The following is a 24,772-nucleotide window of genomic DNA, read 5'->3' on the forward strand; positions in this document are numbered from 1 at the left end:
CGCTGGCTTCCTTCTCATCCAGGAGAGGGATGGTTCCCTGGGCTGGGGGAGGGACAATCTCCTTAACTAGACCGCGTGCCCTCCATAATTTGCAGGGACCAGGTCATCTGAGGGTGCCCTCAACCCCATCGAGAAACGCAGACACAGCCTCATTTTCACAAGTGGCCCTTGGAATGGTAGCCTCTAGAGCCCCTCAGCTCTGAGCCCCTGTGCCCCACCCACTTCCCGCAGGGGAGCCGTAATGCTGCTGGGCCGGGGATGTCTGCAGCAGAGAAGGCAGAGCCCAGACTCTTCTATCGGCAAGTACACCCCCTCGGTTGTTGCTGTCGGCAGTCCCGGTCTGGGATGAGCACCCTGGGGATGGCTCTGGTTCACTCTGCACTTGCTGAGCACTTTTTGGATGCTGGGATAGCTCATTGTTGGAGTCACTGTCCTCACTGAGGTGACGCTAAGCCTTGAATAAAGAAGAAGGGGCACTGCAGACGTAGGCAGCCACGCCAAGGCAGAGGTGGGCAGGGGGGACGGTTGCAGATGTGGGACGAGAAATTGGGTGGGGTGGCCCAGATGGGTACGGCCAACAGTGGCTTGTGTCACCCTGTGCCACTGTGAACTGGGCCACATGGTGAGCAAAGCAGCCTCTGCCCTGCGTGAAAGCCCTTTACACTCCTGTTCATACCCCTGGGGAGGGGAAGAGAGAGGCAACCTGGCCTCCTGCGCCTTCCCTTCTCTGGGTTTTTCCTTAAGGCTGTGGTTCTGCCAGCTTAAAATGTGGGTTTGAGGCCCCACTGAATCAGTCTCCAAGGGCGGGGCCCAGGAAGATTAGGCACAATCACTTTTAGGATTTGATAACACCTCGAGGAAAGCCAGTTAAATTGTAACTAGTACCTGGAGGAGGAGGAGGAGAAAAACCTGCGGGTGATTGTAATGACCCAGAGGGCAGAGCCGGGACTGGAGGGGTTTCTGGGCCAGGGCCCCAGGGGCCAAGCCCCAGGGAAAGTGGGAGGGTGCGGGGTACTGCTGGGCAGGCGCCCTGAGGTCCCCGCGGGTGAGGGCAAGTCTCTGCACCCTGGAACCCCCTTTTCTCTTCTGGGGAAAGTCAAAGCCAGGCCTCTCCTGAGTTTGTTCGAACACCTGTGTGAGGGACGAGGGCACCATCCAAAAAGAGGCTGTGGTGCCGTCGAGGGGACTGACACAGGCAAACACCGGTGCCATTCCTTCTCTGCGTGTGAAGGGCGATGCTCTAAATCCAGGCAGATCTCCCCACTTGCGAAAGCTCATTGTTAGGCCACTTTACTTTTACAAAAGACCTACACGAGTCCCTATTTTCATGGACCAAAACAAATCCCAAGGTTTTTGCTGTTCTGGGGAAAAAAAAAGGCAAAAAGTGAAAATAGCTAGTTCAGCGTCTGTTCGGCAGCGAGCCGCAGATGGAAGCCTACGCTCCTTCCCCGGGGCGCTCGGCATCCCAGCCCCCAGGACTCTGCCTCCCCTTGTTCCTGTGTCTGTTAGCAGGGTGTGTCCTAACATAGCAGAAAAGCCCAGGACGGGTTACCTTCTGGGTCTGGGAACCCTGAAAGCACTCTCTTAATGATGAAATTAAACCGTCGTCACTTTACGTCCTTTCTGCTTATGGAAGTTTCCAGAAAGAACACTTCTTTCAGAGGGCAGGAAAACCTGCATTTACTCCTGTTGCTTACACTTTGCATAGAATTGTGCAGACCTTTTTTGGTCACGGGCCACAGTTTAGAAAAAAACGTTTCCCACTCTCATACACGCACTTGAGTATAGGTATTCGAAGCAACAACTTCACAAAACAATACCTACCCTTATGTACATTCTGATATTTTCCTTTCAATTCCCTTCCTGTTCATACCTTTTAAATCTTGGTCATGATCCATGATCTGCAAAACTGATTTCTGAGGGCTCATAATCTGCACTTTTTAAAAAAATCCTGCCCAGTGTAAACCTTACAGAACGGTTTCATATCCTCTATCTTGCACGGCTCTTATCCTGTCCTGGGCGACTGGCATATGCACCCCATTTTATGGTGAGTTCTCCAAGGTCATACTCAGGCGACCAGTGCCCTTGAGATCTGGCTGAAGCTCCGTGCAGAACAGGATTTTCCCTGGATGGCAAATACCAGAGCCCGACCCACAGACCTTTCCCAGGGCTCCAAGACACTGACCCGCCACAACAGGGACCCTCGGGCAGGTAAGAGAAGTCAATACAAATTAGCTCAGAACCTCGGGCCAACCAACGCTGGCCTTACTCAGATCCACCTTCTTCCAGGTGATTGGTGCCAAAGGGGCTCCAGGCCCCCACCCCATCCTGGGGCCAGCTTCCTCCAGCAGGCACCGCCCCCCCCAGGGAGTCCCTCTCCAGGCAGTTCTCTCTGCCCGCTCCTGTGGGTGTGGTTTCTGACAGCTGGCTTGGAGCTGCTTTGTCCCAGTCACCAGGAACTGGTCATTTCTACCCTGGCTCCGAGCTGGAGGGTTCTTCTTGGCCAGCTGTCTTCCCAGCTTCTCGAACATGGCTCTCAGGGAGAGACTCAGGTGAGTTGGAGACACTGCCCGTGTGGGGGGGAAGATGGGGCAGGACAGCAGACCTGAGAGGAGCCCAGCCTGGTGGCCAGAACAGTGAAGGAAGAGGCACAAAGGCCGGCCTGCTGAGTACCAGCTGAGCCATGGTGCTCCTGGGAGAAGGGGACTCTGAAAGAGGACCTTGCTCAAGGGGTCGAGACAGTCAATGAGGCAGGGTGCGGGGTGGGGGACGACACTGCATCATGAGAGATCTCGTGGGTCTTGTCAGGAGAGCTGGGTAGCTCCTCTTGCTTTCACTTAACTCCGAGGCCCTTGGTGAGGCGAAAGGAGGAAGACCTAGGCTGTGTCCCTCACCCATAGCCAAGAGCTCTCTCTGGTCCTATTGGACTGACCGTCCACGACTAAAACTTGTTCCCACTTAAGAACTAAATGGTTGATCTTCAGCCCCTTCTTGAAAGCCAGGAGGCTGTAGAGGGCAGAGCACAGGGCAGGCTTGAGGGACCACCTTGTGCAGGTGGGAAAGGTGGGTGAAGGGGGTGCCTCTGAAAACAGGTGAGCAAGGTGTGTGGGAGTATGGGACAGGCAGAGGCCCTATGGACTAAGGGCTGCTGGGAGGGGGGCAGTGGGAGCTGGCAGGTGCCTACCACAGGCCTAGATCCGGGCACCCTCTGAGCCCTCGCCCGCGCCAGTTGGGGCCCGCTCCACCTGGCTGCCCTGGCTGAGGCCCAGCGCCCAAGATAAGCATCAGCTTTCCCCACCCAGGTTGGGAAGGGGCTGGCTAAAAGTTCAAGACACCTGGGGGCCGAGAGAGGTTGATTCCATTCTTTTCCTGTCCCAGTAGCCGACTTTGCCCTCTGGGGGTCTGTTCTGGGGGTAATACTGCAGCCAACCCTCCAGCGGCCTGGTGAGGTGCGAGCACGGGAGGGGAGAGAAAGTTCTCTGCAGGGGACACCAGCGGGAACGTGAGGTGCCTTGGGGGAATAACAACACAGCCAGAGACCCCTGGGAGATAAGCCTCAGGGCTGAGCGGGGCCTGGTCTTAAGGAGCCCCAGATGCTGTGTTCTGGCTTTGGAATCAGACCTCGGTTCAAACCTCAGCTCTGCGGCTTAACCAGCTGTGTAAGCCTTGAGCAAGTACTTGCACGCTTCTGAGCCTCAGTTTCCTCATAAGGTGGAGACAGTCAACGGCATCTCCTTCAAGGGCCTGGGGGAAGACCCCCATGAGACAGGGACAGAAAACACTCAGCAGGCAGAAGGTCTGCCTCCTAAACAACGTCCGGGATTATTTGTAAAGAGTGTAGACTTAACACAGAAGCACACAGTCTTAAGAAAGACTGGGAGTCTTAAGAAAGCTGGGAAAGAGAATGAGAAAACCATTCGTTGCTTTATTCCTTTGCTAAACAGTCATCACTACCACCAGCCACCAGGCAGGCTCTCAGGTCTGGCACCGAGAATATGAAGTCCAAGAAAAGAGGCGCGCACAGGCTGGTGGGGCAGAGGTACAGAGTCTGGCTGGGCATGTGCTGGAGGAGAGGTCTGCCTGGCTCTGAGAGGCACCTGGTGGCAGGTGTTGGTGGGGGCATTGAGGAAGGCATCACAAGGAAGGTGGGTGTTGGAAGTATCCTCTGGAACTTTGTGGTGATTGGTAGGAAAATAAGAGCAAACACCACAGAGGTGGGGAAGACACAAAGGCAAGTCAGACACAGGAATCCCAATGAGAAGCAGTGAGGCGGGAATGGCTCTGTGGGGCGGGGACAAGGGAGCTTGTGGCTCTGGCAAGGAGGCAGAAGCCGGAGGACTCGGTAACTGACAGCTGTGAGGGGAGGGGAAGGGGCCCCACTCAGGTAACTGGGACCAGTCACAGAGAACACAGGACGTCATGATGTCATTGACCAAGATGGAGGAGATGTGAATGGAGAGCAGGGTTCTGAGGAAAATCGAGAGTTCCCTTTTGGCCATTAAATCTGAGGCACCCTGGGAGACACCCAGGTGGAAAGAGCATGTGGTACGAGTCCCCCCAAGTGTCCTCTGTCACTGGACCCATGATGCCCAGAACAGTCCCAACAGTGATTCGGCCCCTCACCAGGTCCGGGAGGGAACTCTGATCGAGGGTGTGGTTTAAGACGACTTTCGGTCTTTTCCCTGTGCTCCCAGCCCAGAAGGGAGTCCTTCAACCCTGGCATTTCCTGAGTGACTGGAACGTGTTTTGCTCTTCCTAATAAGCCATGTCACCACGTCACAGCTGAGTTTATGCTAATAAGGTGACTTAAGGTAGGCCCCTCCATAGCCTCAGGATGGGCCCAGTCGCCAGAGAGACCCAGGCATTAGAGGCTTGGAACTTTCGGCCTCACCCTCACCTTGAAGGGAGGGACGGTGGGGCTGAACACTGGGTCATAAAAAGCCCTGAACAGCAGTGTTTAGAAAGTTTCCGGGTTCATGAAGGGGTCCAAATGCTCCAAGGGTGGCGTCTTCCAGCTGTGAGGGGACAGACGCTCCCAAGCTCTAGACCATTCTGGACGTCCTTCTATGTAGCCCTTCATCGGGTTGTTCATAAATAAACCAAGAAATGCGAGTAAAGTGCCCCCCTGAGACATGTGACCTGTTCTTTGAGCAAATTATGGAACATGAGGAGGGGGTTGTAGGAACGCCGGAGGTGAAAGTGAGCCAGAGAAGGAGAGGCAGCCCTCAGGGTGACTAGAACACGAGGTGGTGAAGCCGGACAAGAGATGAGTGTGAAGAAACAGACATTCATTTCTTCCGTTAGACAACATTAAAAAAAAAAAATTCCACTGAGGAAATTTGAAGATCCAATTGGCTTTCTTTAATGATTCATGAACCGGGCAGCATCTCATCTCAGCAGACAGAAAGGAGCTCTGAGGAGCCTTACAAAATGGAAGGCTTTTATAGGCAGGAGGGGATGGGGGGGGAGCTTCTAGCAAAGAATGGACTATTTCCAGCAGGGTCACTTTCCTCTGGGGGAAGGCTCGGGGTCTGTCAGGCAGATGACCTCGCTAGGGCTGACCAGGTAATTCCAGACTGACTGGTTAAAAGATAGATTCCTGTGAGAAATTGGAACTGAAGTTACGTTAGATCCTGATGAGTGTGAAGAAACAGACATTCATTTCTTCCGTGTGGCTCCATTTGGGGCCCGCTGTTTCTTTTACAACAGTTCCCTCCTTTTGATCGGATTCTTGGTTTAATGGAGATGAAACCGTAAGGCGTGGGTGCCCTTCCCAGCGGTCCCTGCAAAGCTCTCCCGCCGCTTGCTGTTGCTCTGTGTGAACTCGCAGGTCATGACGTCAGGCTCACACTGTTTAAGTTAGACGTTCACTCCATTCTTAATGCCCCGGTCTCAGGGAGATCATTTGCTTGGGGGTCAGGCCTTCGAACGTGCCTGTAAAGCTTCTGAGAGAGGACAGTGCCCCAGGATTACTACTGTGATTATCATCTGCGGGACACTTCTCTCTGTCTAGAGAACATGCAGGAGGCATAGGCCCCAAGACCCAAATCCATCAAAATCAAGTAAGGCAAAGTAAGACCCAAGGAAGGGGTTACCTTTTTTTTTTTTTTTAAAGATTTTATTAATTTATTTGACAGAGAGAGACTACAAGTAGGCAGAGAGGCAGGCTGAGATGGGGGTGGGAAGCAGGCTCCCCGCTGAGCAGAGAGCCCGATGTGGGGCTCGATCCCAGGACCCTGTGATCATGACCCGAGCAAAGGCAGAGGCTTAACCATCTGAGCCACAAGGGGTTACCTTTTTAAGCCAAATGGCTCGTTTGGCGCCCTTCCAGAAGTCAGTTTTGGCTTCCCCAGAAGTGTTCATCCCAGGGCAGCGGGAGGTGCTGGGCACAGCCCTGACTGTGTTCAGCTCAAAGTTCATCAAAGGCTGCCCTATTATCAGAAACAGCTCCCAAGGGGCGCCTGGGTGGCTCAGTTGATAGAGCGTCTCTGCCTTGGGCTCAGGTCATGATCCCAGGGTCCTGGGGTGGAGCCCCACATCAGGTTCCTTGCTCAGCGGAGAATCTGCTTCTGCCTCTGTCTCTGCCCCCACCACCCCCCATGCTTCCTCTCTTACTCTATTCTTTCTCACTCTCTGGCAAATAAATGAATAAAAACTTAGAAACGAAAACAACTCTGGCCAGAGAGTCTAAGGATTTTCACTGTGCAGCTAGTGCTCCAGCCCTGGATTTTTGCTACACTTTCAAGAGTTAAAGAGAATGACCTGATCACAGCCTCATTTGTATTCACTCCTAACCAGGGAGTTAGGGACCTGCCAAAGGAAGGAAATCCTGAATCACAAAAGCCGCCCGGTAGGTCCTTTCTAGCTTAATGATGTAAATGTAGGGGAGCTGACCAATGGGGTGTCTGGGTTTGCTTGTGACAGTTAGGGGCACAGTTAGCTAACTGTGAAGGGCCTTAGAGAGGGTGCTTGCCCCTGTAAGCATTCAAAGGCCCAAAGGGGATGAAAGCTGCCACAAAGACAGACCCTGTGGGAGCACAGTCCACTTCCATGAAGGTGGCATTGTGAATGGATTCTGCCTTCATGGCCAGACCTGGGTTTTTAAAGACAAATCCAGAAGTCTGAAAGGTTACCTCCCTTTAGCAATGGCCCAGGAGATACAGATGAAGGTGTTATCTTTCCAGACCAATGCTAGAATAAAGGAAGGAAAGAAAAGAAGTAAGGGTTTTGTCCTGAAAGTAGGGAGTCTTGATCTGGTGCCTCGGGTGGGAGCAGTGTGCCTGGATGTCGGCTACTTTTCCTTGTCCATGTGATTTGGAGGGTCCCCAGCATCTGTGCAGACCCAGCGGCCAGGTGGAGCCTTCTTTAGCTGTGAGCTGTGTACCCAAGGTTCAAGTCCCTGAAGTTTGGCTGCCATCGGGGTAGTGAGGAGGACCTGGTATAATCCCTTCCAAGGAGATTCAGGGCCATCTCTGGGTGCGGTAACTCCCAAGTCAGAAGGGCAGGAGAAACTTGGAAACATTCATTTGGAAAGTCATAGTCATATATTTGAAGAAAGCAGAAGAAGTGAGGACCTAATTCTGTTTACAGGCATTTAACAAGATGTCAAAGACAATAAACAGGATCAGAATCCAAGATCTACAAAGAGCAAACACAATTTTTCCCTCTACAATTACCCCATTTGCCAAATATAATCACAGTTAAACTAATCTGTTTGCATTAAGTTGACCTGATTATTTATGTAGGTGCAGTAAGAATAGTGGTTGACCATTCAAGCCCGTCTTAAGACTGCTTTGCTGAAATTTTTCTTTTCTTTTTTTTTTTAAGAAAAGATTTTACTTATTTATTTGACAGAGAGACAGACACTGAGAGAGGGAACTCAAGCAAGGGGGAGTGGGAGAGGGAGAAGCAGGCTTCCTGCTGAGCAGGGAGCCCCATGGGGGCCTCGATCCCAGGACCCTGCGATCATGACTTGAGCTGAAGGCAAATGCCCAACAACTGCTGAAATTTTTCATAAGGGATCTCAGATTGAACTTTTTAAAGTCTCTCAGGCAGGAAGCCAAGCCAAAGACTCACCATTAAATTTTACCTGATATACCTATAGTTCAGGTGAATTCCTATCAGTCAAAACCTTGGTAATATAACCAATGCTTCCAATTGTGTCTTATTACGAGAACAGATTCTCATAGAACTTAGGCAAATAACTAACTATAGAGCCATGAAAAGAACACTCAGAGTTTCTGAATTCGGGAGGGGATCAGGTAGGAGAAAAAAGTACATGTTTCATCTTTGTCTACAAAAGTATACTTTACTGAATTGCTGCAAATCATACAGTTGAAGAGAAAAGGTTTCCTTAAATATGGAAAAACAAAATATTAAGGAACCAGCAATGTTTCAGATAAAAAGTCATAAAAAAAATAATCCTACTCCTTGGTTATTCTGTCCCATGTCATTAGTACATATTCTGTTTGAATCCAGTTTCCCTTTTAGTTCTGAAATTTTTTTACCCATTTCAGTTTTATGGTCTTAAAATCTATACTGAATCTCCTCAAAGCTGAAACATGTTTGCAAAAGTATCACAGTAAAACTGAACCATCTGTAAATGACAAAAGACTTAAAAATGGCTGTGGACAGGGCCGCCAGGGTGGCTCAGTGGGTTAAGCCTCTGCCTTCGGTTCAGGATGATCCCAAGGTCCTGGGATTAAGCCCCACATCGGGCTCTCTGCTCAACTGGAAGCCTGCTTCCCTTTCTCTCTCTCTGCCTGCCTTTCTGCCTACTTGTGATCTCTGTCTGTCAAATAAATAAATAAAATCTTAAAAAAAAAAAAGACTTCTTTTAGAATTATATTAAGGGGGAAGGGGGACCCAGAATTTGTAAAAGATATCAAAGTGTTTGGGGGGCTTTTTGGTGGTTTTTTTTAAGAGGGGGAGGGGCAGAGGGGAGAGAGGTTGTAAGCAGACTCCACGCTGAGCGCAGAGCCTGATGTGGGGCTGGGTCTCGGAACCCTGAGCCGAAACAATCAGACATTTAACCAACCGAGCCACCCAGGCACCCCCGAAGATATAAAGAGGTTTTAAAAAACTTGATCAAATAAGATCATAGGTCGTTGTGAAGCATAATTTGGTTATCTGCTTAACCATAATGACGATTACAGGGTCTGCAGAGATTTACTGAGAGTTAAGGAGTCCTAAAACAAAAACAAGCCCCAAGCTTTCCTAACAGAGAAGTCTGGGTTTTCTTAAGTAACCAGAGATCTGATATGAGACATGGGAAATTATTTTGAGAGGGCAAAGTCTTTCATTTCCAGGCAGATCACTTGAAGGTAAAGGAAAACCTGTACAATCTCTTATCAGCGGCAGACCTATAGGCTTAGAAAACTCCATCCTTTTAACAGAGAGGAAACCAATTTTCATTTTGTACCTGTGCACTTTGGGGATTAACATTCATTAATTCGTTTTTTAAAATGCATATCCATTCCAATCTTAGCTATCTTGACCACACATAAAATCCTTTTCCCAAGATTCCTTTTGTACACACCATCTGCCACCTTGTTTTTTACAGTCAGATCTCGTCCTGTTTTTCCCATTCCAAATAACCAGCCTTACTTGTAGGACAAAATTACTTTCTTTTCCCTCAACAAAAATGCATTTCCACTCCTCATACCTTCTCTTCCCGAAAATGCACATGCTGCTTTCGTTTCATACAGAGAACTGTATTATTTCTTGTAGCTTTAAACAATTGTGAATGGGCTGTTACTGGCAATCTTATGAATATGTTTCATATTCCTTAAAGTATTATGTTCTTCATAGTAAATTTTCCAATGTGGCACACGTTATTTTGTTTTGAGATGGTCTAGATATTCAGTGAGTTTGACTGAACTCGTCACGTACCTTAGCAAAACTTTAAAATGTTGAGGAGTCAAAAGATTGTGGAGACTGGGAAGCCTGGGTGACTCAGTCAGTTAAGTATCTACCTTTGGCTCAGGTCATGATCCCAGAGACCTGGGATCAAGCCCTGCATCAGGGTCCTTGCTCTGCAGGAAGCCCGCTTCTTCCTCTGCTGTTCCCCCTGCTTGTGCACGCTCTCTCTCTCTGACAAATAAATAATAAAATCTAAAAAAAAAAAATTGGGGGGGGAAACTATTTGCTGAAAAGTTCACCTAGAAATTCTTATCCCATTTATATCTGTTTAAATAATTTAGTCTAACAGTTAGATTACCCACAAAAACATCATTACAGACATCAAAGTAGGTTATCATCCTAAGTTTTTTTTCAGGCTGACAAATTTTTGTAACCGAGATATAAGCTTATTAGTGAAACCCAAGCAGAATAAAAGTTGTATGTCTGTTTGGTATTTAATGCTGATAACTCTAAAGACGTACTTAATTAAACCAAACTTAAACTAGCTTTAATACTGAATATGTTCCCAGATCACATGAAGCTGAAAAGTATTTGGGTTATTTTCTATTATATTTCTGAGAATTTCAGGAATACTTACTTCATGTAAGTGCTTACTTTTTTTTAAAGCCAGTTAAGTCGAGCTCTTGTACAAATCAATGTGGTCGGTATGGTTTGTAATAGAAAATACACCTATCTAAACACTTTGATCATATAGACGGATGCAGAGACCTTATAGCTTTTTCTTTTTCTTTTTTTTTTTTAATTTTCGCCACAAGGGGCACCTGGGTGGCTCAGTCGGCTAGGTGCCCAACCCTTGATTTCAGCTCAGGTCACAATCTCAGGGTCATGAGATAGAGCCCTGGGTTGGGCTCCATGCTGGGCGTGGAGTCGCTCAAGATTCTCTCGCCCTCGCTCAAAAAAATAAAAAATTTTTTAAAAATAAAATTTTAGCCAAGAAACCAGTATGGTAATGTAAAACTCTCTAGGTTATAAGGGAAGAGTTGGAACAAGTTAAGCTTACCTGCTCAGATGGCTGCAGCTTTTTATTCGTCTTCATGGAGAAGACACTTAAGATTAGGATTTGTCCTTGACAAGTAATCTAATAGAAGCTGTGGACTAGATTTGGGGCAAGGGAATGTCCATAGCAGTTTCTATGTTTTACAGACCTCTTTCCTCCTTTTCTCCCCACTTCTGTTAAGAATTACAGTTGGATGTGCCTGGGTGGCTCAGTGGGTTAAAGCCTCTGCCTTCAGCTCAGGTCATGATCCCAGGGTCCTGGGATCGAGCCCCGCATCGAGCCCCGCATCAGGCTCTCTTACAATGGATGGATTTTTTTTCAGTAAGCACGGTACAATACTGTAAATATATCCTCTTACGATTTTTTAAATAACATTTTCTTTTCTCTAACACTTACTTTATTGTAAGAATACAATATATAATACATACAACATATAAAATATGTGTTAACTGTTTATATTATCTATTAGTAAGGCTTCTGGTCACTAGTAGGCTATTAGTAGTTAAGTTTGGGGAGAGTCAAAAATTATATGTAGATTTTTACAGCCAGGCCGGGAATCAGGGCCCCTAACGCCCTGTTCAGGGTCAAGGGTACTTCCTGCGGTTGGCATTTCAAGGAGATGGCCTAAACCGGAAGACAGTCCCTGGTGAGGATCAGGTAGAGCATTTACATCTCAAAGGCACAGGGAGAGAAAGCAAACTGCTCCAGGAAGGACACGTGTTCCCTAAAGCCAGAAGATTTACAGCACTCACAGGCCTTCTGAGACAAAGAGGAGCGAGATTAATTGTTAAAAGGTGCGTTTTGATTTGATTTGATTTTTTTAAATAATCGCTGCACCCAATGTGGGGCTCACTCCCCAGAGATCAAGAGTCATGTGCTCTCCCAACTGAGCCAGCCAGGTGCCCGTTTTATTTTATTTTTCAGTAAATGCTATGCCCAGTGTGGGGCTTGAACTTGGGACCTGGAGATCAAATCCCATGCTCTACCAACTAAGCAAGTCAGGCCCCTCCCTAGAATGGGTAGACTTTGACTTGTTTCTGGAGCTGCAATTTCTGGTCTTGGAAAGATTTGTGGGCTAAGGATAGCTACTTGTTTTTTGTTTTTTTTGTTTTTAAGATTTTATTTATTTATTTGACAGACAGAGATCACAAGTAGGCAGAGGGGCAGGCAGAGAGAGAGAGGAGGAAGCAGGCTCCCTGCTGAGCAGAGAGCCCGATGTGGGGCTCAATGGGGGCTCAATGCGGGGCTCAATGCAGGGCTCGATCCCAGGACCCTGGGATCATGACCTGAGCGGAAGGCAGCAGCTTTAACCTACTGAGCCACCCAGGCGCCCCAGGACAGCTACTTCTAACTCCTCAGAGAATTGAGTTGTAGCCTGGAAGACATCCAAGGACTGACATGACCATCCACCTATGCTGGAAAGATTTTCTTTCCCCCCAGTACATTAGCTTAAGGAAGGAGATCTTTTAAAAAAAAGTCATCTGGCTCTGAATATCATCTTCCAATTTGGCCAAATTTATGACCACAGATTTTAAATCCTTTCAAATACTGGGGCACCTGGGTGGCTCAGTCAGTTAAGCATTTGCCAGTGGCTCAGGTCATGATCCCAGGGTCCTGGGATCAAGCCCCACACACAACAACCGCATGAACCCAAGAAGTATCCTCAACAAGGGTACAAAAGTTATTATCTTCACAAGATCTAGAGCCATTCCCAGAGATAAATAACTAGTGGCCTGGATTTAGAAAGGAAGGAACAATGTGAAAACTTACTTTTTTCTTTCTACCAGGTACTAAGAGATCCAGGAGAGCTGGCTCTAGTAAGAATATTCTCATCTTGGTGGCGCCTGGGTGGCTTCAGTGGGTTAAGCCGCTGCCTTTGGCTCAGGTCATGATCTCAGGGTCCTGGGATCGAGTCCCGCATCGGGCTCTCTGCTCAGCAGGGAGCCTGCTTCCTCCTCTCTCTCTGCCTGCCTCTCTGCCTGCTTGTGATGTCTCTCTGTCAAATAAATAAATAAAATCTTAAAAAAAAAAAAGAAGAAGAGAAGAATATTCTCATCTTTAGCTGCCTTCTTCCAGTCTTTCCCAGGATCCCACTTGCAGGCCCCTGGAGTGAGGTTTGTTTTTTGAAGTAGGCTTCATGCTCAGTATGGAGCCCAACACGGGGCTTGAACTCAACAACCCTGAGGTCAAGACCTGAGCTGAGATCAAGAGTTGGATGCTTAACCAACTGAGCCACCACTGTACCCCGCAAGTGAGGTTTAAAGTAGAGGGTGTCGTTCCAGCATCGACCAGAATTTGGCCAGTTGTTAAAATTAGTTTTAACTTTAGTTGCCCCTTTCCTGTTTAAAGGAATTGCTGGTAGAAGTATGGGAGAATCCCTTGGAGACCTGTGAAGTCCGGGAGGGACCAGTAAGGGGGCCCACCTGTGGGGGTAGATAAAGGACATTCAGGTTGATGTTGGAAATTTTGCACAGGGCCTTTGAGGACAATGTCTCTTCCAGCTCCTCCACTGATAACAACGGCGACATCAGTCCCTGAGCCAGTGTTTTAATGATGGGCCCCTGGAAGGTGCAGTGTGGGAGACCCAGGTGCCCTTTTAAGTCTCTGGCCTTGCAGCCCTTACAGCTAGAAGACAAATGGCTTAGTAGACTTTTATGATCTTGTATCTAAATTTTCATTGGCCTTTTGCAATGAAAAAAAATTTTTTTAATGAAGCTATCCTGGGATCTTGAAGCCTTCGAGAAGCTTCTGTATACCAGTTATAATAGGTATCCCAGTCATCCCTGGATGACTCAGTGGATTAAAGCCTCTGCCTTTGGCTCAGGTCATGATCTCAGGGTCCTGGGATGAAGCCCCACATCGGGCTCTCTGCTCATCGGGGAGCCTGCTTCCCTATCTTTGCCTGCCTCACTGCCTACTTGTGATCTCTGTCAAAAAAATAAACAAAATCTTTTTTTTTAAAGATTTTATTTATTTATTTGACAGACAGAGATCACAAGTAGGTAGAGAGGCAGGCAGAGAGAGAGAAGGAAGCAGGCTCCCTGCTGAGCAGAGAGCCCGATGCGGGACTCGATCCCAGGACCCTGAGATCATGACCTGAGCCGAAGGCAGAGGCTTAACCCACTGAGCCACTCAGGTGCCCTAAACAAAATCTTTTAAAAAAATAAAATAAAATAGGTATCTATCTCATTCAGTTGGTTTGATTTGGGAAACCTCCCCCCACCCCACTTTTTTTTCAGATTTATTTGAGAAAGAGCGAGAGTGGGTAGTGGGGAGGGAGGAGAGAGAGAATGAACCTTAAGCAGACAAGCTGAGCATGTTGCCCAACAAGGGGCTTAATCCCACAACCCCGAGATCATGAACTGAGTAGCAATCAAGAGTGGGCCGCTTAACCAACTGACCCTCACAGGTGCCCTTGGGAACCATGGGAACCCTTGCCTTTAAGTGCACTTCTTACATGAGTGATCTTGTCTACATGGAATGTTCTCCATAATGGCAACTGTAGTTCTAGGCTGCTTCAGTAAAATTGTGCCACTTCATAGATATCAATCTTTTAGTACTGTAGTTCTTAGACATAAAATGAGTCAGTGTGCTGGAAGATGGCACACTTGACTCTAGAATTTAAGGATCCCATTATCATTATTCTTGTCTCATAATAATAAAGCCTTGGAGTCTCTCAGAACCAAACTAATACTTGAAAGGGACGTGCTGCTGGACTGGGTATTTCGAGATGTTTTACACTGTTCGTCATTGCACAGAAATTTTCTTAAGGCTGGCAGGAGACCTAGTAACTCAACCTAACCTAACACATGAGTTTTGAGGTTAGGTGGCAAGTGCTATAACAGTTTTTAAATGCTCGACCCATGCCCACCAATTTTTGGAGCTTTCTGGCTTCTGCGACTCCCACTAGCGATAGCCTCTATCTTACATATGTGTTAACAGAAACCAAGTGACCACAGAAGTGGGCCTGTGGACACCAGCAGTCATCTGCAGTGGTGGACAGAAGGCCTCGTGTGCGCCACCAGCGATTCCCAGCATGAAAGTGGGCACTGGGGGAAGGCCTGAATCACAAGCCCAAAAGATCGGGGACCAGCAGCTACCACCAGCGGGCCCCAGTGCGGAATCTGGGGACAGAACCAAAGTGCTGGGAGTTCCAATCAAGTTGGGGGTGGGAGGGACTGCAGACTAAACCAAGGACGTGGGGCTTGGGTTCTGGGTGGAACCCTGTGCTCGCTCAAAGCTGACCAGCCCCAGACCAGAAAGCCAATGAGATCAGGAGTTTGATGTTAGGAAAGACGGTGGAGCTCAGAACCAAGGGGAACTTACCTGAGGCCCTCCCTCAGAAACAAGAGAATTCAAAAGGCTCACAGGTACCATGTCTGTGTTTCTCATTGTCCCCAAAGCCACCAGAAGTCTCCTTTGATCCTGTCGGTGCCACCCAATCTGTTAAAAAAAAAAAAGATTCAGCTGAGTACATTTGAAGATCAAATTGGTTTTCTTTTTTTTTTTTTTTTAAGATTTTATTTATTTATTTGACAGAGAGAGATCACAAGTAGGCAAAGAGGCAAGCAGAGAGAGAGAGAGGGAAGCAGGCTCCCCACTGAGCAGAGAGCCCGATGCGGGACTCGATCCCAGGACCCTGAGATCATGACCTGAGCCGAAGGCAGTGGCTTAACCCACTGAGCCACCCAGGCACCCTCAAACTGGCTTTCTTTAATGATTCATAAATCAGGCAGCATCTCATCTGGACAGACAGAACAGAACTCTGAGGAGCTATACAAAATGGAAATCTTTTATAGCAGGAGGGGATGGGGGAAAGGAAGCTTCTAGCCAAGAGTGGACTGTCCAAGCAGGGTCCCTTTCCTCTGGGGGAAGGCGGAGAATCTCACTAGGGCTGACCAGGGGATTCCAGATGACTGGTTAAAGGTATATTTCTGGGACAAGTTGAAACTGCAGTTAGGTGCTAATTGGTTTGTTTTGCTGGTGGGGGGCTCAGCAGGAGTGACTCCATTTGGGCCCCATTGCTCCTTTAGCAACAACAAAAGGAACACCGGCTCATTGTACGTGGTAGACGTATATTAAGTAGAAATTCCCTCCTCCCTTCACTCTCAGCCCCCCACTAACTGGTCCGTCTTCTGGAATCATGCCATCCTGCACGCCAGCCACCAGCACTGTGTGGCTCCCAAGCACCGGAAATGTGGCTGATTCCAACTGAAATGTGCTACAAATCTAAAAAACACACTGAATTTGGTATTTAGACTTAGAGCAACACAAGAATATAAAACATCTTCACAATTTTGTATCGATTATACATTCAAATGATATTTTGGATATATTGGGTTAAATTAAAATTTATTGGGTTATTAAAATTCATGTCAGCTGTTTCACATTTTTTTATGCGACTACTAGAAAATTTCAATTCATACATGTGGCTCACATTCTCCTTTTTTTCTTTTAAGATTTTATTTATTCATTTGAGAGAAAGAGAGCACACAGAGGGGGAGAGGGAGAAGCAGACTCCCTGCCGAGCAGCGAGCCCAATGTAGGGCTTGATCCTAGGACCTGGGATCAGATCATGACCTGAGCCAAAGGCAGATGCCCAACTGACTGAGCCACCCAGGCACCTTGACATTGTTCTACTGGACAGTGCTGATCTAGATCTTTCCCTACATGTTTATAAAAGACTACAGATCTGCACGTCTGTAAGTGCTGATTGTACGTGGTACTCAGGTGTGGAACTTTCCCCTCCCAGAAGTGGGATCAGCCTCTGTATATACTGTTGTTCCCTTTTCCATTTACTACATCAGGACCTCTTTTCCAGAGAGTACACATACCTCCACCTCATCCTTTTAGGGGTTGCGTGTCTTTCCGTGGTATAGATGTGCCTAACTCAACATCCAGTTCCCTGCTGCTCAGCACTGGGGTTGCCGACATCCATTTGCTTTGAGCTACAAGACTGTCCTTGGTCTGCCCGCTGTGAGTCTCCATTTCTAGAGGTGGGAAAGCCAAGTCAGGTGAGAGCACTTCACGTGGGGTAGCGAGGGAGCTGGGCTCTGAAGGCTTCCCTGGACAGGGCTAAGAGGGCAGACTCGGTCTTGCACACAGCAGGAAGCCTTAACACAGCTTTGTTGTGGTGGTTGTTTTTCTAAATTGCTAACTCTGTATTTTTCCTTCATTAAAAAAGCAATATAAGCACATTACAAACAACTGGAAGGGAAAAATAAAGGAAAACAAAACCCTACTGTAACTTACTGCCTAGACATTTTTAAGTTTTCCTTTTTTTAAGCCTTATTTTCTGGTGCATATTTTAATTCCTGCTAAATTATAATCATACTGCCCATTAATTTTAGAACCTGCTTCCCCCGCTCCCCCCCGGCCTCGAAGCTTCCTGGGTAAGCATTTTTCCATGTGACCACAGAGTTGCCAGTAAAGGGTGATTTAGTCAGTCTGTGGACTGACTGCTGGGGCCTGTGCAGCAGCCCATGCAAGGCCTTCTCCATGGGGCCTCCGTGGGGATCCAGCCAAGTCCAAGTGCCTCTCCTAAAAGAAACACACAGTCCTCCATGGATCCCTGCCCTGAAGCCCCTTTGGTTCCTGTCCTCCTCCCTCTTTCCAGTTGCATTTCTGGGAGCTGCCCAGGCCCCCTGCCTCCACCACTGCACCTCGGCTCACTCCTCTCCCCACCCCACGGGACACTCAGGCCCCTGGCCCTGGAACCATGACCAAGTCCTGCCCAGCCCACTGCTTTGACAGCCCTTCATCACTGACTCCTCCACCCACCCCCACAACCAACCTCCTGGCTCACATCGCCATTAGCCCCGAGGGCTGACAATGGCTTGGAGCCGACCCTCCGGCCTCCAGCCCTGCTCCTGCACCCCCAGCGTCCAGGCTCAAGAGCTCAGCTGCGGATAAAAATCTGACTGCATCACTCCCTGGGGAAAGTATTTTCAGGGCTCCCAGTGGTTCTCAAGATGATACCCCTTTGCGTGGAATGCAAGTTGGGGTGTGATCTGGCCTTGGCTTACCTCCTGCCTCACCTCTCCCCACTTCCCCCTGCACTGCACCCTGCAGAATGGCCCGCAGCGTGGTGCATACCCCAAGCTTCCTCTCATCTCTCACTTTTGTACATTGTTCGTTTTCTTCTCATAGGCCTCCCTCCCCGCTCTGCTGCCTTCTTGAGAGAGGCCACCTCCTCTTCCAGGAAGCCTCCCTGGCTTCCTCCCCATTTTTCAAGTCTCAGTTGCCACCCTCCAATTTGCCCTCAGAGCATCTTGTATTTATACTAATTGCAGCCTTTACTGTGCTGTGTTCATCTCTTTGCCATCTGTCATCTGACCCCTTCCCTCTCTTCCTGACCACCCACATCCTCCTGACTCCATTCCCTGAAGAAGAGATCTGTGCCTCGCTCACCTCAGAAGCTTTGACCTAGCAAGTGCTTGATTCTGAGCTTGTGCCTAGTAAATATAGAGTGAATGCCGGAATAAGCAGAAACTCATGAACATCTTCATGCACCAACTTTTTCCATACTGAACAGGTTCCCAGAAGTTGGGGAGATTGGATAAAAGGGGATTCAATTCCCAGAGCTAAGGAGCTCCCCACAAAAGACCCAGCAGCCTTCACCCCTACTGGCAGCGTGAAAGTGTCTACCTCACTGTATCCCTGCAGCGCTGCTCTTTTTCTTTCTTTCGAAAAAGCTCATTTTAGGGATGCCTGGCTGGCTCAGTTGGTTAAGCGACTGCCTTCGGCTCGGGTCATGATCCTGGAGTCCTGGGATGGAGTCCCATATCGGGCTCCCCACTTGGCAGGGAGTCTGCTTCTCTCTCTGACCCTCCCACTTCTTATGCTTATTCTCTCTCACACACACTCTCTCTCAAATAAATAAATAAAATCTTAAAAAAAAAAAAAAGCTCACTTTACAGGTAAAACATGCCAACCTGTTCTAATTTGTATGTCTTTGGTTACTGGTGAGGGTGAACATTTCCGTACTTATTTGCCTCCCGGATGCATTTCTTCTTGGAGGATTGGTCGTGTGATGGGGACACTGTTAAGGCAGGTGGGCATTTTCCAGAATGGCTTTGGGGGCCGTGTGGGGAGCTGCTGGGAGCAGAGAAACTGGTGTCCCAATGATCCCGGGGACAGGCGTGCAGGCAGAGTCGCTGGAGGGGCTGGGGGCACAGCAGGAGCTGAGCGCAGGTTTGGGGAGGGCATCAAGGAGGCCAAGTCAACCCAAGCTGGGGACTGACAGCAGACGAGGGTGAGGGAGAGGGAGGGGTGGGGAGCAGCCAGGTTTCTGGCTTGGCCAATCGAGCAGAAGGAGGGGCCATGTGCTGAGATGGTGGGCAGGTGGATGCAGGCACACACACACCACCGCCACCGCGAGGTGCCTCTCTGAGCTACCTACTAGAGACACCTGCTGATGAAAAGCGAAGAGGGGTAGCAGAGGCGGCCAGGAGGCAGGAGCGTCTGACCAGGCAGGCTTCTTGAAAGAGACTGGGAGAGCCAGACTCCGGAAGGATTTGTAGGGCAGTGAGTGGAGTTGGGAGGATGTCCAGGGCATCGTGGGGGTCCACTGCGGAAGAAGAAGAGTAAGAACACAGTCAGAGTGTACCAAGCTGGCACTATGTGAGAGGCCTTGCTCAAACTGCTTGGCTTCATGCAATCAACGGCATATCAGGAAGCTGGGGAAAAGGGTCAGGAAGCCCTTCGGATACTGAGAGGGAAAAGCCTCAAAGACAATAGTCGGTGGAGGTAGTGGAAAGTGCGAGAAGCAGAACAGCCTATCTGCTGTGCTACCACGTTTATATTTGCCCGTACATGCACAGACCACTTCTGGAAGGAGGCCCAAGAAAAGAGTGGTACTGGCTTGCCTCCACGCGGAGCGGCTGAGAGGCTGGGACCAGGAAAGACTGCACTGTGTATACTCGTTTGTACCTCTGAATGTCTGTGCCATGCGAATAGGGTAGATCTGTATTCAAAAATAAACATGAAACATTAAAATTACATAAACAATTTCTCATGTGTATGCGTGTATATAAATGAGCTGCTAATGCCCTTCCCCACCACCCAGGACCTGGAAGAGAATCTTCTGTTGGCTGATCCTCCTTGCGCTGGGCCTCCTAGGGCTGCTCCAGTATGGGCTCCCCATAGTCAGGTACAACCCCCCTCCCCCAGTGCTCAGTGTGGGAACCTGCAGGGTCAGGGTTAAAGCGGCTCCTTCCAGGTGCGGGTGGGGGTGGTGCCTGTCTTGGCTGCACATTTGGCCTTGTGGGCTCTCCCTCCTTGCAAAGAGCAAAGTGGAGGGACCCTGAGCTGGCTGTCATGCCCCTCCCTCACTGCCGCCCCCACCCCACAGGCATCTGGAAGCCCTCATCCCCATGGGCGTCTGCCCTTCTGCCAGAATGGCCCTGCTGAGAGACAACTTCACGGGTCTCCTGAATCCCTGGTAAGGAGCCAACGCCCACACACCCTCCAGAGCTCTGGCCCAGTGGCCCTGCCCTCACATCCCTGACCCCAGCGGGACCGGGTACTCCTTCCGGTGGCCCCATCAGGTCACACATCTCCCGATCCTCCCTATCGGATCTAGGCTAGGGATCTCTAGGGACAGGGGCTGGGACACAACCATTTGTGGGTCCCCAGGGCTGGGGTCACTTGTGCGCAAGTGAACGTGCACCCAGTGGGTGGGCGAATGGACCTATCTCTCAATCCCTGCCCAGGGCCCGGCCTGATGTTCTGACCTGTACCTCCTGGGGGGCCCCCATTATTTGGGATGGCACTTTCGACCCAGCTGCAGCCCAGCAAAAGGCTCTACAGCAGAACCTCACCATTGGTCTGACTGTCTTTGCTGTAGGCAGGTAAGGTCTGGGGAGGGGTGCCATGCTGTCCAGGCAGGGAGTAGAACAGGTGTGCATGTGAGGTAGGGGTGGGGAATCCCGTGGGCCACAAGATCCTCAAGTGAAGGAGTGAAAGACAGCACCTCTTGTCCCAGACTCCCAGGAAGAGGGCAGGACCGTTCGTTCTTTCCCCACCCAGGGACGATCCTGGTTATCTACGTAAGGGACTGAAAACAGCTGTTCTTATAGCTCCTGATTCTGTGGGCAGGAATTCCCACAGGGCTCCGTAGGAAGGGCTCTTTGCTGCTCCCCAGGGTCCGAGCCTCCCCTGGGATGGCCAACTGCTGAACACTGGTGGGGCACCTGTCTCCACGCAGGCTTCTGCGCAGCTAGCTGGGCTCCCTCAGGTCCCTGCGGCATCAAGGCTCTGACTTGGTAAGCGAAGGCTCGGAGCCCTAACGAGGCAAGGGCTAACGCCCCCAGTCGACCAAAGGGCCAGCACAGCCTCTGTGCTGCGACACCCTGTTGATCCAGGCAGGTAGTGGGAGCCCACGTTCAAGGGAAGGAACCCAGGGCCTCTCTGGGCGGCAGAGGCGAGCAGTCTGCACTCATCTGTGCCCGCCGGGAAAGCTGCGGTTGGAGAACTGCGGAGTGGAGCGGGGGCCGGCGCCGGGAGCCGGATCCTGGGTGGGCGCCGCGCTCAGCCTGACCCGCCCCGCCCGTCCGGCAGGTACCTGGAGAAGTACCTGGCGCGCTTCCTGGAGACAGCTGAGCGGCACTTCATGCTGGGCCAGCGCGTGGTGTACTACGTGTTCACCGAGCGCCCGGCCGCTGTGCCCCGCGTGGCTCTGGCGCCTGGCCGCCGGCTGCGCGTGGAGCGCGTGGCCCGCGAGCGGCGCTGGCAGGACGTGTCCATGCAGCGTATGCACACGCTGCACGAAGCGCTGGGCGGGCGGCTGGGCCGCGAGGCGCACTTCGTGCTCTGCATGGACGTGGACCAGCACTTCCGCGGCGCCTTCGGGCCCGAAGTGCTGGCCGAGTCGGTGGCGCAGCTGCACGCCTGGCACTACCACTGGCCGCGGCGGCTGCTGCCCTACGAGCGCGACGCGCGCTCCGCCGCCGCGCTGGCGCCAGGCGACGGCGACTTCTACTACCACGCGGCGGTGTTCGGGGGCAGCGTGGCGGCGCTGCGCGGCCTGACGGCGCACTGCGCGCGGGGCCTGCAGCGGGACCGCGAGCGCGGCCTGGAGGCGCGCTGGCACGACGAGAGCCACCTCAACAAGTTCTTCTGGCTGCACAAGCCCGCCAAGGTGCTGTCGCCCGAGTTCTGCTGGAGCCCCGAGATCGGCCGCCGGGCCGAGATCCGCCGGCCGCGCCTACTCTGGGCGCCCAAGGAGTACGCCGCGCTGCGCGACTAGGCCCCGGCCCCGCCGGGCCAGGATGGGAGCCCTTGGAAGCCGTGCGGGCGCCCCGCAGGGCGGCGAGAGCTTGGACGCAAACAGCCCTGACCGCTTCGGCCAGGGGATCGTGGCGGTGGGAGGAGGACCGTGGCCTTTGGGGAGTTTCTCGCTGGGAGGGAAAGATCCCCTTTCCCCCACTTTCTACAGGGACCGACGACGCCAGCGGCAGCGAAGCACGACGACGGGGCAGTAGCGCCTTGGCCAGGCTGCCTCTACACCTTTCCCCTCTGAGCTTACTAGATTCGGCTGATGCCTCCAGGAGAGCTCTTTTAGCCCGTCACCCACCGCCATCCCCAACCCCCTTTTTGATAAGGAGACTGAGACACGAAAAGGGAACATAGCTGCCTGAGGACACAGAGAATCTGTGAGTCAGTCTGGGCAGCAGCTGCACAGCCAGCCTTGGCTCTAGCTCTGAAAAGACAATAGCTTCTGGGCCAAAAGGAGAAAGCTTCCGCTGTAGGAGAAACGTGGTGGCATCTGAGTTCTTGGCTTTGCCCTTCCACCTCCCCTGCCCTCAAACACAGTTTGTACATATTTAAGTAATATTGTAATAAAATTATTCCAAGTGTCTTTATGGCGCTCTCTCCTGGGCACTGTCCACAAATAGGGCATTTCCTTGATGCAGGGCCAATAGGGCTGTCTGATGGATAAGTTTCCTTACCCAGGACCACTATCCAGAGTCTTCATCCTCAGTGGGGGAGAAACACAGGCTCTGAACAGGAGGTGAAATCATTAGGCCCTCCAGAAACGGTGGTCACAGTGCCAAGGAGACAGGGAAGGCAGCAGCTGGGAAAACTAAGGCCCTGGGAGGGTGGGATTTCACTCCAGGTCCCCGGAATCCTTTACGTTGTGTTCTCAAAGACCTTGCATTTTTAACAGCCTCCACTGTTCCTCCAAAGGACTGCAGTTCCGGGATAAATCACCCCTGATGGTTTTCACAATCTGATCATCTCTACAAGCAAATTCCACTTATTCATGGTATGACTTAAGAGATCTCTCCCCTCTCAAAAACAGTTTGAAGTCCCCCAGTGCCTCCCACCCCAAACTAGATTAGCAAAACCCAGAGGCCATTTGGATTCTGGATGAGAGACAAGAACAGGCTAGGTGTGCCTAAGAACAGGTTATCGCTTGATGACTTTGAACTGGAACATCCCTTTCTCTGGTGGGCACTTGTCCGCCACCTTACCCTGTAATATTCACCGAGGGCCACCCCCACCGACCTTCACCACCCCTGGGCCATGAGAGACCTGAGCTAGGAAGATCTGGTTGGGCGGGGGGGAGGGGGAGGGGGGTCTCTTCCTCTTCTCACTCTGTGCGACTGTGGACAAGTCCCTTACCTTTGCGGAGTCTCAGTTTTCTCATATGTTAAGTGGGGATGTCGATCACGCTCCTTGTGGAGGTTGTTGTGGTGCTCCAGAAAACATAATTTGCCTTCTCCCTCTCCTTCCTTTCCCCTTCTCCAGCAAGTTCACAGGGCAAAGGCTCTGCCAAGAGAACAGCCATTTCCTGTCTTGAAGAGGAAATGATGGCACAGGCAGGGGTTTCCATGTGCTACGCTGGGGCAGCTTCGTGCTGTGGGTGGAGACCTTCCTGAGGACAGGGAAGGGTCAAGGAAGCTGCACCGTGGAACAGACGACCTCTTGGGAGTGTCTCTCTCCTTTGTCTTACCCAGAGGCCCTCACCGGGGGTGGTGGCATTAGAGGCACTTGGGGCAGAAGCAGGAATCACAAGGCGGGGCTAAGCTTTTTCTTCAGCCACCTCCATCCATGTCACTGTCAATCAGCACTGTCCTCAGCACCAGCTGGGGGCCTCAGAGGCAGTGGAAGCTCCTGGGGGCTTCCAGGCGGGCAGGTGAAAAGCAGACTCCCAGTCCTCAGAGTGTGGCTCCTACATGTCAAATTTTCACCTGGCCCTGCTGCCGCACCCTGCCAGGCCAGCTCAGGTGCCACCCCCTGAAATTGCCAAACATCATCAGCTGTCTAGTCAGGCTTCACTGATCATAAGGGACTTAGAGTAACCAAGGCCACATCAAATAGTAACAGTCATGATTACATTCACTGGTACTTAACGATATACCAGGCACAGTTCTAGGCATTAGACATATATGGATTCATTTAATCCTCACATCCACCCTACAGATTGGTTACTATTATGTCGCTCATCATACATATGAGAAAATCAGGTACAGAGAGGTTACATATGTAACTTGCTCCATGTCACACCATAACTTAAACTCGCCGATGTGAGAACAAGCAGGAAATTAAACCTGGCCAGAGGATGGAGAAGGGAAGTCAGGAACTGAGTCCGACGCAAGCTCTCCGGCTACTCCCTCCATCTCTGTCTGCTTCTGTCTGCCTCTGTCCTGCTTGTGTCTGGCCAAACACACATCCCAACCCCTGGACCACACGGTCTTCGGGTTCAGGAGTCCACCATCTCCTGACTTACTCGCAACCATGGACTGGCGAAGCTGGTTGGAGAGCCAGTGGTGTGCTGGTAAGTGTTAAGCAACTGACTCTTCCGGGAATAAGAAAGCCCCCATTTGCAGCCTTTGCCAGTTTCTGTTG

The 24,772-nt window shown here is 50.6% G+C and overlaps 1 protein-coding gene across 1 annotated transcript; it reads left to right on the top strand.

The window, feature by feature from the left end:
- Positions 1 to 69: 69 nt before the first annotated feature.
- A3GALT2 (alpha 1,3-galactosyltransferase 2) lies at positions 70 to 23,077 on the top strand. The gene is made up of 6 exons (XM_032302868.1): positions 70 to 2,211; positions 2,290 to 2,552; positions 19,986 to 20,069; positions 20,271 to 20,360; positions 20,632 to 20,769; positions 21,479 to 23,077. Exons 2-6 carry the CDS (start codon positions 2,530 to 2,532, stop codon positions 22,164 to 22,166), a joined length of 1,023 nt encoding a protein of 340 aa, XP_032158759.1. The 5' UTR covers positions 70 to 2,211; positions 2,290 to 2,529; the 3' UTR covers positions 22,167 to 23,077.
- The last annotated feature ends 1,695 nt before the right edge of the window (positions 23,078 to 24,772 follow it).

The sequence above is a fragment of the Mustela erminea genome, chromosome 10, assembly GCF_009829155.1.
Source record: "Mustela erminea isolate mMusErm1 chromosome 10, mMusErm1.Pri, whole genome shotgun sequence".
Classification (NCBI taxonomy): domain Eukaryota; kingdom Metazoa; phylum Chordata; class Mammalia; order Carnivora; family Mustelidae; genus Mustela; species Mustela erminea.

What these genes read in the sequence shown, in the direction of transcription:
- A3GALT2 (XM_032302868.1), top strand. Translation starts at nt 2,530, where the DNA reads ATGGCTCTCAGGGAGAGACTCAG. An exon ending in GCTCTCAGGGAGAGACTCAG is followed by an intron (nt 2,553 to 19,985) that starts GTGAGTTGGAGA and finishes CCCACCACCCAG; the next exon opens with GACCTGGAAGAGAATCTTCT. An exon ending in TATGGGCTCCCCATAGTCAG is followed by an intron (nt 20,070 to 20,270) that starts GTACAACCCCCC and finishes CCCACCCCACAG; the next exon opens with GCATCTGGAAGCCCTCATCC.